This window comes from Perissodus microlepis, chromosome 15, assembly GCF_051167445.1.
Source record: "Perissodus microlepis isolate ML-2025 ecotype Zambia chromosome 15, ASM5116744v1, whole genome shotgun sequence".
In the NCBI taxonomy this organism is placed as follows: Eukaryota; Metazoa; Chordata; class Actinopteri; order Cichliformes; family Cichlidae; genus Perissodus; species Perissodus microlepis.
In genome coordinates, this window is record NC_140475.1 from 5,018,485 (window position 1) to 5,037,212 (window position 18,728).

Consider the following 18,728-nt stretch of genomic DNA (forward strand, 5'->3'; position numbering starts at 1 on the left):
AATAGTGGTTTGTTTAATAAAACGAAATGCTTTAATAAATATAATAAAAGTGAAATACAAAATGTAATTCTATACCTAGAGAGGTTGTTTGGGGGGTTTATTGTATGGAAGAATAAAGTGGTATAGCTTGGTTGATTGTAAATGTTTGTTTGTTTTATTAATAAAAGTAAAGAGTGTTACTTTCAAAAAAATTTAATGCAGTGTAATGTATTGTACAAAAGGCACAGAAGATTTAGAGCTCACGTTTAATATTGCGTCATGCGGTTTAGAAGTAGAAACAATCTGTGAATTCTTTTGCCAGTGTGTGTACAAACACTGCAACTGCAGGAAAATGTATTTATTTATTTATTTCATTACTTCTGGAGGAATTCATAAAAGCTATGGGCTAACTTCAAAATATTTCTGCATTTTAATTTCATCATAAAATGTAAATTGGCAAGACATCAAGAACAACAAATAGCGCGCCGTCGCTGGTGGGTGGTAGTTCGACTGGGCATGCGCACACTGTCCCTCTCATCTTCCTCCAACTTAAGAATGGTGTGCGAAACGCGGCCGGTCGCAGTAGTGTAGATAAAGTGAATTCAAAAGCTGCACTCAAGTCCACGGGGGTAAGTAAATTGACGCAACAGATACGGATAAGATTCTTAAACGTATTTTTATTTGTTGATTTGGTTTTATCTGACTAGTAACGAATTTAACAATCGCTAGTGGCGAAATGGGTAACATTAGCCTGTTAGCTAACGTGCTGCTGTTAGCTAACTGCTACCGACTATTTCCTGGAGGCCTAAGCAAATGCTGTACATGTAAATGTCCTAGTTACGATGTATGTAACAGTTTCCTATTCGCTATTCTGTAAACGTTGCTATCAACGTAAAGAATCGGTGAAAAATGTAGATACTTAATTAAAGACGAATAGTTTGTGTTGGACCGTACTAAGCAAGCGCGTACACGAAATATGCCTCGACCTCTACTATTATACTTATTTGAGATAGACGGGCGCCAGGCCTAACTTCTGATTGAACTTTGATCATGGAAAAGACCTCCCGGCAACAACAAGGCCTCGAGGAGCAAACAAAGCTAAAGCTACTCGTTTTTTAAAGGAAATATTAAATTTAAAAAAGAAAACAAAACAAAAAATCCCCAAAGTAAAATTAAAAAAAGAAAACAACTTTAGTATTAAGGTAGCTAAGCGAGAAGCTAAGAGTAAGCAACCGAGTACGCGGAATTATTTTTAGTAGTTAAATTAGGGCTGAAGCTTAAACTGGCACTGGTTTAATGTTAGAACAAGGAAGTATCCTGTTGCTTTAGCGGCTGTTTTTACTAGGGTTGACCTCTTTAGGCGTAAAGGAAGTAAAATAAAAAAAAATCGTTTGAAACGAAAAACATGCCTCGTGTTGCGTCAGATTTATAAGTATCATTTTAATTAGTGAAGGTTCATGGCAAGTTTAAAATACAGCACGTTGTCAATAGTTGTGGAAAATTCTTTGTCAGAACTAAACTGGCTTAAATTGTGAGTTGAAAGTAATTTCTTGTTTGTAGATATTCTACCTATAACTGCAGTTCACACTTGGATATTTCTTACTTGTTTATTTTAGGCACCAAGTTCCTTATTATAATTGTACTTGACATTGTTTTTTTGTGCTGTCCTGACTAGTATCATTAAGTGCGTATTTTTAAAGAAATGATTGGAAACTCAGTGGATGTTTTTATTTATTGATTGATTTATTTAAATGGTGGGAATACTTCAGCTTATTTCAGAGCTAGTTTTCTTAGTTTTTTTTTTTTTTGTTAAGTTGTACAAACCATTAATATTTCAGTAAACTCTAATAGTATTTGGTGTGTGGAAAAATCTATTTTCTTTTTCTTGAGTGTGTCTTTACTTTTTTTTCTGTCCCAACAGACCTGAAAATCTCAGAGGGTACATTTCCTGGAATGCTGGATACTGAGTCCCCTGCCATGGAGAGCAATGGGGATGCCTTTCTTCCAGACCTTCCTGTCGTAGGCCAAGCGACTGACTGGTCACTAGACCAGGTTGCTCCAGAGCCTCTCTCCAATGTCTTGCCTGAGGATTCAGATGTGTCTCAGGATGCCATGGGACAAGAGCAACAACCTGGCCAGCAAATGAATTCCACAGATCTGGGATCTGTGGAGAAGGCTGTGGAACAATTTCAACTTGCCAATGCTCAGCTCTTCCAAGAACACCCACCGCCACCACCGCCACCTCCTCCCCCTCCACAGCCCACAGAAGATGCACAGCAAGCAACAGAACCTGTAGGGTCTGAGCCTTGCAGCCAGGACATGAATATTGAGTCTGAATCCATTGGACAGACTGACAGTCAAGGTAACTTAAAACTTGTTTTTCAGTTGGCTCAATTGATTTAATAATAAATGCTTAGTTATGAAGTTGACTCTGGTCCAATTGTTAGTGTAACGTCGTAAGATTTAGCTAGTTTTCAACAAGCAACCAAGAAAGGTACTGTGTAGAATCAGCATAGTGTCTCTGTCCATTTTTTTCTGTCTGTGCTTACAGTAACTAATTTATTGAAAACAAAACTGTCAACAAACGACACATTATGCACAAATTATGAACTGTAATTTTGTAGTTAAACTCACTTGATGATTCTTTGTCAACTTCTCTAGATGGGACAGAGGCTACACAGGTGGCAGAGGATGGCATGGAGCTAGAAGACCCATCCAAAGAAACAACAGAAGAAGCAGCTGTTCCTACAGATCCCGAACTGCCCTCAGAGTTTGAAAAGCTTTTTAAGGGAGTTGAGGAAAACCCAGAAGATTTCAATGCGTGGGTCTATCTGCTGCAGTATGTAGAACAAGAGGTAAACAGAAGGCACACACATTTACAAAACCGAGTGAAAATTATATTCTTGTCCAATAAATTTGAACAGAAATTACTTGTAATGCTAAAAAGAGGTGGTTAAATTGTTGCAATTTGGTCTTTCTGCTTCTTTACAGAATGTCCTTACAGCAGTGAGGAAGGCATTTGATGTGTTTTTCCTACGTTATCCCTACTGCTATGGCTACTGGAAGAAGTATGCAGATATTGAGAAAAAGCATGGCAATGTACAAGTTGCAGAAGAAGTAAGTATGCCTTTTGTACTCACACGTGTTGCTTTCTTTGGGTTTTTTTTTTTTTTTTTTTAACTTGGTGTGCCTGCTTTTCTGTGTCATCTATAACTGACCAGCTAGAATAATCTGTTAAGAACCAAAATTTGGGGCATAAAAACTCAGACTTTTATGAACAAACTCATTTTATTTATTTATTTTTTTACAAGGTGTACAGAAGAGGTTTGCAGGTCATCCCTCTCAGTGTCGACCTGTGGATCCACTATTTGACCTTCATCAAAGAGAATTCTGATCCTAATGACCCAGAGACTGAGGGGCGCATTCGAGCGTGAGTAAAGTCTATACACACACTCTGTTTTACTTTCTTCTCAAATGGTTGAACTTGTTTCTTTAAGTTAATGAGACATTTCGTGAATCTTTTTTCCTTCTTTTTTTTGTTTTCCTATTAGCTCCTATGAGCATGCAGTGCTTGCAGCAGGCACTGACTTTCGCTCAGACCGTTTGTGGGAATCCTTCATAAACTGGGAGACAGAGCAGCAGAAGTTGGGTAACGTCACCGCCATCTATGACCGCATCTTGGGCATTCCAACCCAGCTGTATTCCCAGCACTTCCAGAGGTACAGTAAAAGAACAGTTTCCAGATTTGTTTGAAAGTTTGCATTCACTTGAGTGTGTTTATAAAATCATCATAAAAGGCAAATATAAAGTTTTTAAAATTACAAAGCCCCAAACCCAGTGATGGACATATCCTGTTCTGCAGTCTGGAAATGGTTGTTTTGGAACTGCACAAATAATAGTTTCTACCTCTGCCCATGGTCTGCTTGGTTGGTTTTGTTTAACCCTTTAAAGCCGGTCAGAGCGGACACGCTCCGTTTTGCGTAACTATTTTTAAATCCCGGTAGCACTCCAACCACATAAGCTAGCGCAATAATTGTTTTTGCATATGAAACCGGAGGAGTTGTACTTACATCTTATGCCATCAGCTTGTCCTAAGTCACGGTTTCCTTCCACATATAGCTTTGCAAAAACTGCATAAAAAGCACTTGCAGCAACAAAAACATAATATTCCTGAAACAGGCTTTGCCGATCTGATCAGCTGTTTGTAACACTTCCTACGTCCATCAGCGCGAACTATCGCATGTCTGCCATGTCCTGCCCGAAACCGGAAGTGACGTCATTTTGCGGAAATGTAGTTTTTTTACTATCGGGGCCTTATGAGCCTATACTGGTGTTTTTAAAAGTTATGCTTGACTTTCTGTGTCATTTCTGGGATGCTTAGAACTCATATTGCACTGCTGGAAATAGTTTATTTTGATCCATATGCTGCTTTTTTGCAAATTTGCACTATATTTATTTTCGTTTTTCCTGCAGTATATAAAAATTGGTGTATTTCAAAAATAAAACTATGAAGACACTCAAAATAAATTTCCTGTAGTGGGAAACTATTTTGTGCAACATTTTTTGTATTTACAGTTTTGAGGGATAAGCCTCTTAAATTTCTCTGAATAGAAATATATGTTAAAAAAACCAAAACGATTTTAAATTTTTTTTGTAGTTTATTGCACTTTTTTGCAATTTATGTAATTACTATGCACTTAATGCAGACATATTATTAAAATTTGGGCTATAATGTTTGTATTGATGTATATCAACTTGAAATGCTCCCAAAAATGGCACTACAGCATGTAAAAATATAATATAATCATTTTGAAAATTATAACGTCATTGTATGAAAGAGCTGTGCACTGACATTTTCTTTTCTCTCTGCAGGTTCAAAGAACATGTACAGACTAATCACCCCAGGCACTTCTTGTCAGAAGAGGAGTTTGTCCAGCTAAGGCTCGAGCTCTCTAAAGCCAGCCTGTCGGGAATGGTTGGTGACAGTGGAGAGTCACAAGTTGCTCAGGAGGAGCTTCCACCTGGTACAGAGGATCTTGCGGATCCTGCTAAGGTAAAACCTTCTCTGCCAATCCCGTAGGGGAAAAAAATTACTGCTTGCAGGGTTAGCAGGAGCTTGGATGTTATCCATGATGAAAGGGAAAAGATAATTTGCCTAGGTTTGAAGAGGTGTCTTTATGTCAGCAGCCAGGCCAATCAATGCCAGGTGGGATTCACGTTGGTATCCAGTCAGGGACTCGCCCTAAAACTTACAGGATCACCCGGGGCCCGTTGATCCCAGCACCTATACCCAGTGGCTGATATGCAGGGTGCATAAATACTTCTCCCCTCTGCAGGCTTCTTATTTCTGGTGATGTAAATCGTTGGCTGCAGGAATAGAAGTTTTTACATCAAGTGGAGAATGTGATACGGAGAAGCACAAATAAGGGTGCTAACCTTGTTTTTGTCTGTGTGTTTGTATGTAGAGAGTGACGGAGATTGAGAACATGCGCCACAAGGTGATTGAGGTGCGGCAGGAAGTTTTCAACCACAATGAACACGAAGTCAGCAAGCGCTGGGCCTTTGAAGAAGGGGTGGGTCTTGTTTTTTTTTTTTTTTTTTCCCCTTACTGATGTTTTATTCTTTCAGCCCCCCCCCCCCCCATTATTATGAAACTAATCAATTTGTGTTTCTTTAGATTAAGAGACCGTACTTCCACGTCAAAGCCTTGGAGAAGACTCAACTGAACAACTGGAAGGAGTACTTGGAGTTCGAAATTGAGAATGGGACTCCGGAGCGTGTGGTGGTTCTCTTCGAAAGATGCCTCATCGCCTGCGCTCTCTATGAGGAGTTTTGGATCAAGGTAAAGTGACCTTGAGCCTTTCCGACACTCCTGCTACCTCCCTGCACTTCCCCCATCAACGATGATATCACATCGACACAGTCCTGCACTCTTTGCGTGTAACGTTGATATGTGACTGTATCTGTTGTATTAGGGGATGGCCAGCTTGCCACACAAGATTTGACTGCAGCATATGCCAACTACTACGTTGCATCTTCTTCGTCTCCCACTACCTTACAGAAACTTATCTAATTGGTTCCATGAAGGTGCTGATGGGTTTACACAGAAAATTTCTAAAAACGATCTTGTCAATGAAGAAATTGCCTGTCTGTGAACTCAAAATGTAGTTTAAAAATGTCTTGTCTCTTTTGCCTTTCTTTCTTTTCTTTTCTTTTCTTTTCTTTCTTTTTTTTTTTTTTTTTTTTTTTCCTCTGTCCTCTCCTGGCTTTCTTCCAACTTGCTTTCTCTTTTTCACTCTGAAGTATGCAAAATATCTAGAGGGATACAGCACTGAGGGTGTGAGACATGTCTACAAGAAGGCGTGTACCGTCCATCTGCCCAAGAAACCAGCCATCCACCTGCTGTGGGCAGCCTTTGAGGAGCAGCAGGGTGAGTACCTCAGTCAGTCAAAGCAGCATGCAAATTAAATGCAAAAGCAACATAAAGCATGGAGATCATGAATAAGAAACAAATGTGGAAAACTGCTCAGCTGACATTCCTTTTTCTTTTTTCTTCTTTTTTAACCCAGGCAGCATAGAGGAGGCTCAGAGCATCCTGAAGTCCCTGGAGGCATCGATCCCAGGTCTCGCCATGGTGCGTCTTCGGAGGGTCAGCCTGGAGCGTCGCCACGGAAACTTGGAGGAAGCTGAGGCACTGTTGAGGGAGGCGATGGAGTCTGCGAAGAATGCTACTGAGACATCGTTCTATGCTGTGAAGCTGGCCAGGCAGCTGATGAAGGTGCAGAGGAGTCTGGGCAAGGCGAGGAAGGTGCTTCTGGATGCTATTGAAAAAGACCAGGTGAGAGAGGGTTGACTATATCAGATGTTCAACACATTATAGAATTGGTTGTTTCTCTTGCAATGAATTCTGTTCACATGATAAATATAACTGTGTTGCACTAGTTGTGAACTAAACTGTGTGTTTTGTGGTTTTTGTAGACGAGTCCAAAACTGTATCTAAACCTGCTTGAGCTGGAATACAATCGAGATGTGACACAGAATGAGGCAGAGATCTTGGCTTGTTTTGACCGAGCCCTGAATAGCCCAATGCCTCTTGAATCACGACTCCTCTTTGCCCAGCGCAAAGTCGAGTTTCTTGAAGACTTTGGCAGCGATATTAATGCGTAAGTTGTTTTTAGTGGTAAAGGGAGAAATGAATACATTCATTCTTTGTTTTGTTTTTTTGTAAAGAGTCATGTTTATTCTTTTACATCTTTCAGCCTTGTTGCTGCCTATGAAGAACAACAGAAACTACAAAAAGAAAATGAATCGACAAAGAGGAAGGCCGAGAACGGGTATGACAGGTGGTTAATGAAACACAGCATCCATCACATCCACACAAACACTTTCAGAAAATTTTCACACCCCCTTCTAACAAGGTGTTAGAAAGACACATGTGACGACTACTGCTACTAGTCTATTTTCTAGAGTGTCTTGTATTTCTTGATATCTCAGTGAAGGGCAGATGCATATTCTACATATCTACATTGAAAATCTACAAATTGGTTAGAACAACAGTAAAAACACCAAACTTGGCTGTAACTGCTGTTTCATTTGTCAGCTATAAGCTGGATCTTACTAATTTAAACTTTACCTCTCCAGCTCTCAGGAACCTGATGCTAAGAGGCAGCGTGTGGATGACGGCTCTGGTGCTGTAGCAAACATGACTGACATGCAGGCAAATGCCTCTGCCTACAACTATAACTGGTACCAGGTGGGTTACAGATCCGTTACATTTACAGCACTTAGAAATTAGTTTGTCACAAGAAGTATGTGTGGTCAATTACAGCCCTTCTAACCCCCTCCCCCCACTTTTCTCTTTAGCAACAGTACGGTGGTTGGGGACAAAACTCCTGGGGGCAATACAACCAGTATGCCCAGTATAACCAGTACTACCCCCCTCCTTCTACATGATGGACAACATAGTGGCCTGACCATCCATTTGACCTTCTTACATCTTGGGACGGGGCTTCTTACCAAGACGTCATGGAGATTTCAAAAAGCTTTGTTCTTTTGTTTTATTTCTTCCCCTTTTCTCTGGTTCACAGTGTGCTAATCAACTTTACCACATATTGTAGCTCTTGATAGAAGTATATTTGGCCCTCTTTAGCAGTTATCAGTTCTTTAATTGCTACAGTCATTCTCTCTAGCACTGGCTTCTTTTTGGGGTTCTTGAATGCATGTTATTTGTGAAGGCAGATTTATTTTTTCCCTGTGTGACAAAGGCTTTTTCTTTTTGAAATTTCTAGGCCAGATGACTTAGTTTTGCTCTCTGTCTTTGTGTTAAAGAATTTGTAAGGGGAAGCTTTCATTAATGTATCTGTCATCATTCTTCCCCCCCAATCACAAAGATTTGTAATAACTCATGGTTATGTTTCCCTAAAGAGCAACAAAGAGTTCCTTGTTTTTTATTTTGACTTGATTTCATAATAAAGAGATTGATATCCTTAAATGCTTTTTGTTTTAAATAATTCACAAAGGGCTAGAATGAATATTGTCATTAGCTGTTTAGTTTACACTTTTACTGTCATTCAAAGTAAAACAACTTTTCCTTTCCAATATTCAATAGCAAATGTAACTTGTTGGCAGGAATGTAATTAAAATATTAAATATATTTGAATAATGGATTTCCACAAAAGCTGAAATCCCTGACAAGCATTTCTAGATGTTGCACTGAGCCACGGTAACTGAAGCTGTGCCTTTAAAAACAACAACAAAAACTTAATTTACATTTTGTTGTTCATTGGCAACTCATTCAATAATTACACTTTACGACAATAATTACGAGTACATTTTATATGAAAACATTTTCCCCCACAACATACCCCAATAATGTGCAAAAAGCACTGGTAGTCAAGCTGAAGCTCTAGTGGTTTTTGAAGGATTGAAATTAAACTTTTTTTCCAGCTGTGTTTCAGGCAAAAACTCATAGAAGACAAATAAAGTTCAGGGGTTTTGAGGTTTGCTCTAACTGATATGAACATACAAAGTAAGCATAATAGATTTTCTCAAAGATAAATCCACATTACATCTAAATATATGACATAAAATTAACATGTAGAACAGTTACAATGTAGTAGGATAAAGATTCTTTTGTGGTAAATATGAGCTCAAAGATAAATGAGATGTTCTCATGCCACTTTTGTGTTTCTGTAAAAATGAAGCTCTAATCTCAGCATCACATGAGCTCTGTACTGGTGCTGCTTCACAGCAAAAAAAAAAAAACCCAAAACCTTCTCCTCAAAAAGTATATCAGTGTTTAGCAGTTGGCTCAAATTATACAAATGAACTATCGTTTTGATCCTTATGTGAAAATGAGCCACACTTAAAACCACTGAAATCATTGCTGAAGGTAACAGAATATTGTTATTGCCATGGGAGTCACATGCTGACATGCCACCCCAGGACCATTATCCACTCATATTCAAACTTTTTGGTATTTTTTGTAAAGAAATAAACACAAGAATATGACGAGTATATAACCCTCTCCATGTGCAGTCAGTAATACTGAAGTGTAGGAGAAAAAAATAATTAAATGAAACATAATACATAAGACATAATTTGATGTTGGTTGTGGGACATTGGTATAAACCACAAGGACCAGGATTTCGTGAATAATTTTGTGTATATTAATGAGTCAAACAGTTTTAAAAACTTAACCCACCCGCTCCCCCATATTTGTTAATGTTAATTTCAAGAACTAAACTTAATCCTTAACAAACAGGACACCGTGAGAATAAACAAACAAAATTTAATAAAATAAAATACAAATATCAGTAGAGCAGGCATTTCTGCAAAACATCAAAGAAAATAGATAAATACAACCTATGAAGATCACATGAACCCGTAAATATAACTGTGCTATACTAGAACAGATAAATCTGCGACACTACCAAAGTACAAGAGGCGTGGCCACCGCGTCCGACGAGCGTTACGTAAATCCGCACATGCGCTGTGCAGACCCTTAAACAGTCCTTTTTATGCCTAGCGTTGCACGACTAGCATCAAACGAGGTGAGAGCTGTGTACTTTTAATAAAAATTTCCCAGTTTGGCTTTGTCGTTACATGTTTTATCTTGCGATTGGTGCACATATGTCATCCGTAACCATAAGTTAGGCTTTTTATTGACGAGTGAAGGTGTATTTCATATGTTTTTACAGGACTTTTACGATACGCGTGCCCCATGTGGCTAGCTAAGCTAGCATAGCTTTTGCTAGGACCCAGGAGAAGCTTCAGTTCAGCTCCCGGCGGCTGGTAGTGCATTATTTCTCCACAGTTTTAAAAAGTTTCAGGTTACCACCGGAGATATTTACTTTGAGGATCATATGTGGGTTTCATATTCTGAAGTATGAAGGCAAAGTGAAGGTTTGGTAGTCGGGATTTGTTATAATAAATTTTAATGCCGCAAGTATGTTTCCGCAATGATCGTCACGGCAGACATTTTTACTTGTCACACCAAGTAAAGCACACAGCATTTTCAAGGGATGCCAGCGTTTTATCAGATGTGCTAATTAGCAGTTATTGTAATTGATGTCAAAGTCCTTGTTATATAGTCAAGTCCAGTAAACATAAAATAGCTATGTTGGTAGTTGGACGTTACAGTTGTGCTTTTATATGAAAACTAATAAAAGTTTCATCCATGACTAAAGATGCTTGGCCCTACCTTTTTTTTTTCCAGCATCAAGATGCAGCTTTTCTTACGTGGCCAGAACACTCACACCCTTGAGGTGACTGGAGAGGAGACCGTCAGCCAGATCAAGGTAAAACTTGTACCAGTGTAAAAATTGTACCTTATTAATGGCAATATTGCATAAAGGATTATTAAGAGAAAACCTGTTTGTGTCCCAGGCTCATGTCCAGGCTCTGGAAGGTCTCCTGGTTGAGGATCAGGTGCTGCTGCTTGCTGGGTGCCCTCTGGAGAATGATGCCTCTCTGGTGTCTTGCGGTGTCTCCGAGCACTGCACCCTGGAGGTAGCTGGCAGACTTCTGGGAGGTATGTGTGCATGGGCATGACATGTTGTTGTTCACATATTTGAATGTTTGTTTTCTTCGGGACTTCAAAACTTGGCACACCGAGGATGGCACTAATATAGTTTGTCTTAACAAAACCACCTTGATAGCATGATCTTTGTTTCTCTCTTTCACTCTACCAGGTAAGGTTCACGGCTCTCTGGCCCGTGCCGGAAAAGTGCGGGGACAGACTCCCAAAGTAAGTGTAACCTCACCTCTTCTTCTTCAAAAAAAAAATTCTGGGGGGACTCTGCCTTCAGCTATACTACAGACTACATCTGCTTTTACTTCACTTTTACAATGATGCCAATCCACTTATTTTTCTTCAGGTTGATAAGCAGGAGAAGAAGAAGAAGAAGACTGGCCGTGCTAAGCGCCGCATCCAGTACAACAGGCGCTTTGTGAATGTCGTTCCCACCTTCGGAAAGAAGAAGGGACCCAATGCCAACTCTTAAGTGGCCCCAAAGGAGAAACAGCATCATCACCTGTCAGTTTTTACCAAGTTAAATGTCATCCTGTACAAAATAAAAACAATTTTGACTTGGTCTAGATGAGTGATTTGTCCTGCAATGTAAATCTAGATCTTTAGCAAATAATCTTTGCGGTTTCTTAATAAAGACAATTGTCCTGTATTTGAGCCAAAGTTCATTCTGTCTCTATGAATTAATGCAAGCTAAAATTGGCAAATTTAGCTTTGAAGCTAAACTTCATTAGCTGCTCCTATTCAGTTTCTCTGTGTGCAGACACTGGATGCTTAGACCCTAAAGACGTGCATCACTGTACATGGAATACCTTAGTTTGCATATTTAAAATGGTCTCGCACCTTATGGGTGCGACACAAAGTCTTGTATTTACAACTTATTAAAATCTTCCAGGAACCACAATTAGTAGTTGGCATAAAACTATACTGGGAGGTCTTAGTACTTCGTACACCACACGAACTAGTTCTCTTAATACAGTTCACTTCAGGCTAAAGAACACGATGTAGACAGGTGCAATCTATACAGTGACCGGTTAACTGAAATGAACAAATTTGGGGGAAATGATTTATTTCTGACATTGTACATGCAAAAGAACAAAAAGATAACATTTCACAGTCTCTTATATGTACATTATTAACAAGTCATTCCACGTTGTCCAAATCAAACTACTTTTTTTTTTTTTTAAATCCAATTGGTATATGTGTAATGCTATGCTAAAGCACAGGCATCCCAGGAATATTGCAATCCAAGACGCATGCTGATGTCCCCCCTCTACCTCAAGGCCTTTAATTAGGTGTGAATTCTTGAAATGTAGTGCATGCTTTGGGCTAATCCACAGACACCAGCTCGACCTCGAAAATCAGCTTTGCGTTGGGTGGAATTCTGGGAGAGGTGGAGTTAAGGAAAATTGGCTTTCATTTAATTATGTTAGTGTAAAACAATAAAGGAGGAGGACAGTTATAAGCAAGAATCAAGCCACATTACAAGCTGAGCTCTGACCTTACGTGCAGACAGCTCGTGTAGTTTCATCACATCCCTTTAGAAATATTTCGATATTTATGAAACATGCACGCAGGGTACAAAATACCAAAGAGGGGGGGAAAAAGGATACTTGGACTCAGGGACGCCCTTCTTTCCATAAGCCCATTCAGGGTCAATCTCCAATCGAGCAGTTTCACCCTTGCTCATTGTCAGTAGGGCCTCATCCCACTGTGATGATTACAGACATTAGACATAGAAATAAAAGTTAAGAAAACTAAATGACAACAGCAGAGCAACTTACTCCTCTGATGACTTTGCCCAAGCCGACTTTGAAGCTGAGTGGTTTGGCCTGTTTCTTCTTTCTCGCCCCTGCAGATCGAAGAGAACAAGGACAGATTCTTCATCGCTACATAGAGATTTGATCTACATAACTAAGAAGTACAAATTACTTAGTTTAACATTTTCAATAATGCAAAAGCACGACTAGCGACAGAGCATCACCTTACGAGTGCGACGCGGTCATACCTGTGGGAACATTGGTGTCAAAGACAGTCCCATCCTCTAAGGTTCCGGTGTACCAGCAGCTCACAGTGTCGCCCTTCTTTGGGAAGTTTGTCTTGTCGCCTTTTTTCAGCACTGATTTGGTGTACTTTGGAGGACCCTGAGAGAAGTAATGAAGCAGTAGTCAATAAATGCGAATAATCGCTGAGTGCTCACCAGAATCGGCTTTTTGAACTTTAGCATTCAATGAAAAAATATTTTCCAATTCACATTATTTTTACAGCATTTTTGAGTCTTCATGAGTACCCCTGAATTCTATTTTCACTCCAGTAACCATAATCTACAGAACCAAAATCTGCCCCCCCCATTAACCAACACTGAGCATCAGTATCATGCACGTGGTTATAATACACTTATCCCCATGTGGGATATGCAAATGGACAAAAGAAATTACAGCATATTATAGGTCTCCTTCTTTATATAAATGATGATATAAAAAAGTTGATATTTAATGGTGTGCATCAGTACCTCATCCACAACTTCTGTCTTGACTTCTTTGGGTTTTTCTTCGACTTTCACAGCTTTAACCTTCTCCGTCACTTCTTCCACTGCTTCTGTGCCTTTAAACCTCTGCAAATCACACGTTTACACATTTTATGTTCATTATTAAGGTTCATCATCGAGGCGGATGACAATCGTGACTTACTTTGCTCTCGAAGAGCTGATCGTAGGCGATAATCAGTTGCTCTTTCTTTGCAGTTTTGGCAACATTTTTGATGTTTCCGAGCAGCTTGTGCTCGTTGAGGAACTGAAATAACAACAAACGAACAGAAGGATAAAGTTTAACTCGTTTGCGCTCAAGCCACGAGGAGCTGCGCAGGTCAAACCCTAAGAGAAGCTGTTTGCATTCGTATTAATGTGCAGATAGTGCTGAACATTGTGCTCTGCTGTGCTGAGCTGAAGCAAAGCATCCCATCGGAGCTAGCCATGCTGCATGCTGCACTTCACAGTGAGAATTCAAACCGGTAACCTGCAGATATCCCAACCGGAATCCCGAGGAGACTAAAGGGAGAAACATACCGAGTGGGCCGCATTGTCCTGCAGGAACTTTATTATGTCTTTTTTGGGCAAATCATCACTTTTGAGCTGCTCATCGCTCCATTCCCGTGTGGGCTCAGCCGCCATTTTGAGAGGCGAACTAGTGAACTTTGACCTCCGTGCGCAATATAATATAATTTTAACACAAAATTACAATGAAAAATTTTAAATTCTATTTTTAAATGTATTTTTATTTTTTCCCGGATGACCTTTATTGCGAGTGCACGATAAGAAATGCGTTTCTGCACATTTTACCGTGAACGCGGAATAAAAGTTTAATGAAGAAATATAAGATACATTTGTATTGCTTATATTATCATCATATATATTAATATATATATATATTATATAGCGCTATATTGAAATAACTGTCTGATGTGTATACCGCCGTCTAGTGGACAACTAACTGTCCAATAGATATGACAGCAGTTACACACGTGCCCCGACTTCTATCAAGATAACTAAAGCACTTATCTAATATATCCAGTTACACCGAGAACAAACTGTGTCTCCTCCACACAATAACATTAACAAGAGAATGCACACAGATCACTTCCTGCATGCATAGTTCATTTGGGCATGTTAAGCATTTCTTTTTTTAATCTTTTGACCGTCTGCAGTGGAAGAGATGCAACACAGTCTACAGAGCAACACATCTATTGAATACCCTACTTAAACTTCCTGTGCATTGGGACTCTTCTTCCTCCGTATTCTGAGGGGTTGATGTCATTTGCTTCCATTTTCAAAGTAGCTCCCCCCGAATAGCTGGAGCCACTAAATGTAGGCTTGTGGGAAACAGGCTTCTTTTATCTGTTTATCTGTATCCATATTGGCTACTTTAAAGACAACAACTGCTCTTCCTGCTGTCTCATTACAGTGTTATGCTCCTGGGAGCATTTTACCGGCATGGTTCAGGTCACCTGTCCCTGTAGAGAGAATGGCCACTACAAGTCAATGTAAAGTTGTTCTGAATGGTCCCTGTTATCCTGTAATGATGGAAGTGTTCTTTAATTTCAGGATGACCAGTTTGATAAGTATGAAAATGATGTATATTTCATACTGTGGTCTTTCATGGCTGGTCATCCATGGTTGGACAGCACTCTGCTTCGCCATGAAAACATCAAATGAGGAGTGTTCTGTTTTTTGGAAGACTGGTGCTCCTTATCTTATGTGTTCACGTTTCACAGGTTAAACCAATGTAATTAAGATGAGTGCAGCAATGTAGACAAGTAGCCACAAGTAAAGAACATTTGATATGTTCTGGTTATGGTCTTTATCTTGTAGGTGCTCTCGGTCTAACTACACACTTCCCAACCAGGCACAGGGTTATCCCACATAAGGACTTAGATGTGGATGACTTACAGCAAAGACCCCCCTCTCGTGTTTGTGATGTCTCTCTCAGAGCGAACACGCCGACCTCATCTATTACACCCTGCCCGTACGCCTCGAAATCACCTTCACCGACAGTGAGAGCGCAGCTTCAAAAGGCCTCACATGTGTCCCGTGACTGTCCTCGCTATCTCCTATTTATCAACAGCCTCGAAAAGCAGCGAGATGATAACGATTTTCCACAGCTACATTCAGCTGGAGAGCAGGGTTGCGCAGAGTCTTTATCCTGGTTGGTTTCCTGGCAACAAGAGGGACAATGGATGAAAAGCTCACAAGGAAGAGGAGAGGGATAATTATCTCTTTAGAGGAAATCTCTCAGGTCTCATTCCTTCTCCTTTATTGCCCGGGAGGGAAGGATTGTTACAATAGTGCAAACTGCAGAGATAAGTTGGCAATAAGAAAAAGAAAGGAAATCTATAAAAAAAGGTGGAAAATCCAGAATAAATTGATCTTACTTGCCTCCTGATACTGTGTGGTTAAAAAAAAATACATTTCTATTTCATTTTACAGGTGACATCCTGAATCTGTCATGTGCACGTCTCACTTGGCCACTCTCTGTTTTTCATCTTCAGATACGGTTTATTTTTTATTCAGTAATCTTTTCTCTAAGAGTTCAGAAGTGTGTGGATGAAACTTTTATTGCAGGAAGTTTGGGGAGAAAAAAAAGAAAGAAAAAACACCTGAGGTTCACGTCTGGCGCGTTGCTTTGCGATAAAGTTTTTTAAATTTTTTATTTATTTCATTTTTTTGCACAAGCAAAGCCGAGAAGCTTAAATGAGCTCACATATCAAGTGAGGGAGGAATTTAATTTGATGCAGCTCCTGAGAGCTCTTCACATCTACAGGTTATAGAGACAAGTGATACACATTCTCTTAGATGTGCCCCTCAGCACGGAGATTACAAACAATATAATCCTGCAGTAATATTTGCAGAAGTGTGTCCTTAGTTAAACTCCCTCTAACACTTGTTCTGTCAGATTTGGAACAGCTTTATCTTTGAATGTCGCCTCTTTTCTTTTCTTTTCTATTTTTTTTGTCTAATATGACATGAAATTGATTAGAAATGCTGCCAACAATGATTGATTAATTCATTATTTTCATGATTTTGAACGTAAGAGCTACATAAGCTTAAAGGCCCATTTTCAGGATCCACTACCATCCTGTAATGGCTACACAGCAGTGGCATGGTGTGCAATGCCAGTTAGTCGTGTTACAAGGTGCACTACTCAGTGAAGCCTTTGTGAGCTCAGTTATATCCTAAAAAAACATGCTTTTTTTCTGAACTTGTCAGAGTGTTCTTGTTTTAAGAAATAAAAGCTTTTCGATGCTGGAAATTGCTGAAAAATGGAAGATGTCATTCAACTGTGCGCTATATTCCCTTACAGAACAGCGCGAACCGGCTCGTACAGGTGTTATTTAATAAAGGTGACAGCCGGGGACCTGTGAGATGTCTGTTTCCTAAACTAGAGATTAATATATGCTTGCCCTCCTGCTCAGGTTTCGTTCCAGGGTCTAACATTTTCTGTTTGAGTCTGAACTGGAGCAAGTTTACACTTGTTCTCCTAGAGGGAGTAGAACACACTATTGCGTGAATTCTTTTCCCTTTTTTAACAGTTTCCTACAGAGAAAAGCCTTTGTTTCTGGGAACAAGTACATTCTGATGAGTTTTGGAAGGAAGTTCCTTTTTTGTTGGTTTTATTGAGAGTACAACCCAAACCATAAAGACTGCAGCAGAATTTTTGCTTCTTTCATCAGACCAGTTTTCAGCTCTCGTAATTTTTTTTTAAAGGATGTCACATGGGATGCTTTCTTTCACATTAGTTAACACAAAAAAAATCTATTATGCCAACAGAGCACTTCACTCTAAGACTGCAGGCTTACTTGGAGTTGCAAGAGTTTCCAAAAGTGGAATGAGAGCCAGAGTGTTGAGTTATTAGTCAAACAATCAAAAACTGTACCTTTATTTTGCAAATAAAGGTACAGTTTTGGATTGTTTTGGGGGCGGCTGTGGGTCAGGAGGTGGAGCAGTCCGTCCGTCCATTATCTTCCACTCATATAATTCAGGGTCACTTGAGGGCTGGAGCCTGTCCTAGCTACTATACAGGGAGTGCAGAATTATTAGGCAAATGAGTATTTTGTCCACATCATCCTCTTCATGCATGTTGTCTTACTCCAAGCTGTATATGCTCGAAAGCCTACTACCAATTAAGCATATTAGGTGATGTGCATCTCTGTAATGAGAAGGGGTGTGGTCTAATGACATCAACACCCTATATCAGGTGTGCATAATTATTAGGCAACTTCCTTTCCTTTGGCAAAATGGGTCAAAAGAAGGACTTGACAGGCTCAGAAAAGTCAAAAATAGTGAGATATCTTGCAGAGGGATGCAGCAGTCTCAAAATTGCAAAGCTTCTGAAGCGTGATCATCGAACAATCAAGCGTTTCATTCAAAATAGTCAACAGGGTCGCAAGAAGCGTGTGGAAAAACCAAGGCGCCAAATAACTGCCCATGAACTGAGAAAAGTCAAGCGTGCAGCTGCCAAGATGCCACTTGCCACCAGTTTGGCCATATTTCAGAGCTGCAACATCACTGGAGTGCCCAAAAGCACAAGGTGTGCAATACTCAGAGACATGGCCAAGGTAAGAAAGGCTGAAAGACGACCACCACTGAACAAGACACACAAGCTGAAACGTCAAGACTGGGCCAAGAAATATCTCAAGACTGATTTTTCTAAGGTTTTATGGACTGATGAAATGAGAGTGAGTCTTGATGGGCCAGATGGATGGGCCCGTGGCTGGATTGGTAACGGGCAGAGAGCTCCAGTCCGACTCAGACGCCAGCAAGGTGGAGGTGGAGTACTGGTTTGGGCTGGTATCATCAAAGATGAGTTTGTGGGGCCTTTTCGGGTTGAGGATGGAGTCAAGCTCAACTCCCAGTCCTACTGCCAGTTTCTGGAAGACACCTTCTTCAAGCAGTGGTACAGGAAGAAGTCTGCATCCTTCAAGAAAAACATGATTTTCATGCAGGACAATGCTCCATCACACGCGTCCAAGTACTCCACAGCGTGGCTGGCAAGAAAGGGTATAAAAGAAGAAAAACTAATGACATGGCCTCCTTGTTCACCTGATCTGAACCCCATTGAGAACCTGTGGTCCATCATCAAATGTGAGATTTACAAGGAGGGAAAACAGTACACCTCTCTGAACAGTGTCTGGGAGGCTGTGGTTGCTGCTGCACGCAATGTTGATG

General features: G+C 40.0%; 3 protein-coding genes across 4 annotated transcripts; 2 read left to right on the forward strand and 1 right to left on the reverse strand.

Annotated features, from left to right (window-relative positions):
- The first annotated feature begins 480 nt into the window (after positions 1-480).
- prpf39 (PRP39 pre-mRNA processing factor 39 homolog (yeast)) lies at positions 481-8,470 on the forward strand. 2 transcript variants are annotated; one of them, XM_084952251.1, is made up of 15 exons: positions 481-608; positions 1,901-2,341; positions 2,641-2,834; positions 2,971-3,096; positions 3,291-3,409; positions 3,531-3,698; positions 4,852-5,032; positions 5,445-5,552; positions 5,657-5,821; positions 6,283-6,409; positions 6,549-6,817; positions 6,958-7,142; positions 7,239-7,322; positions 7,621-7,732; positions 7,843-8,470. In XM_084952251.1, the coding sequence occupies exons 2-15, from the start codon at positions 1,933-1,935 to the stop codon at positions 7,930-7,932; spliced, it is 2,337 nt and encodes a 778-aa protein (XP_084808377.1). In that variant the 5' UTR covers positions 481-608; positions 1,901-1,932; the 3' UTR covers positions 7,933-8,470. The 2 variants fall into 2 exon arrangements, with proteins under 2 accessions (XP_084808377.1, XP_084808378.1); XM_084952252.1 differs by having other exon boundaries at positions 7,239-7,313.
- Positions 8,471-9,913: 1,443 nt separating this feature from the next.
- Positions 9,914-11,573, forward strand: faua (FAU ubiquitin like and ribosomal protein S30 fusion a). Its single transcript, XM_084953826.1, has 5 exons — positions 9,914-10,031; positions 10,697-10,778; positions 10,867-11,011; positions 11,172-11,227; positions 11,358-11,573. Exons 2-5 carry the CDS (start codon positions 10,704-10,706, stop codon positions 11,481-11,483), a joined length of 402 nt encoding a protein of 133 aa, XP_084809952.1. The 5' UTR covers positions 9,914-10,031; positions 10,697-10,703; the 3' UTR covers positions 11,484-11,573.
- A 487-nt stretch (positions 11,574-12,060) lies between these two features.
- fkbp3 (FKBP prolyl isomerase 3) lies at positions 12,061-14,197 on the reverse strand. The gene is made up of 7 exons (XM_084953825.1): positions 14,073-14,197; positions 13,699-13,800; positions 13,521-13,622; positions 13,017-13,152; positions 12,793-12,860; positions 12,622-12,719; positions 12,061-12,392 (listed from the first exon to the last, which is right to left on the reverse strand). The coding sequence occupies exons 1-7, from the start codon at positions 14,175-14,177 to the stop codon at positions 12,338-12,340; spliced, it is 666 nt and encodes a 221-aa protein (XP_084809951.1). The 5' UTR covers positions 14,178-14,197; the 3' UTR covers positions 12,061-12,337.
- Positions 14,198-18,728: the final 4,531 nt, after the last annotated feature.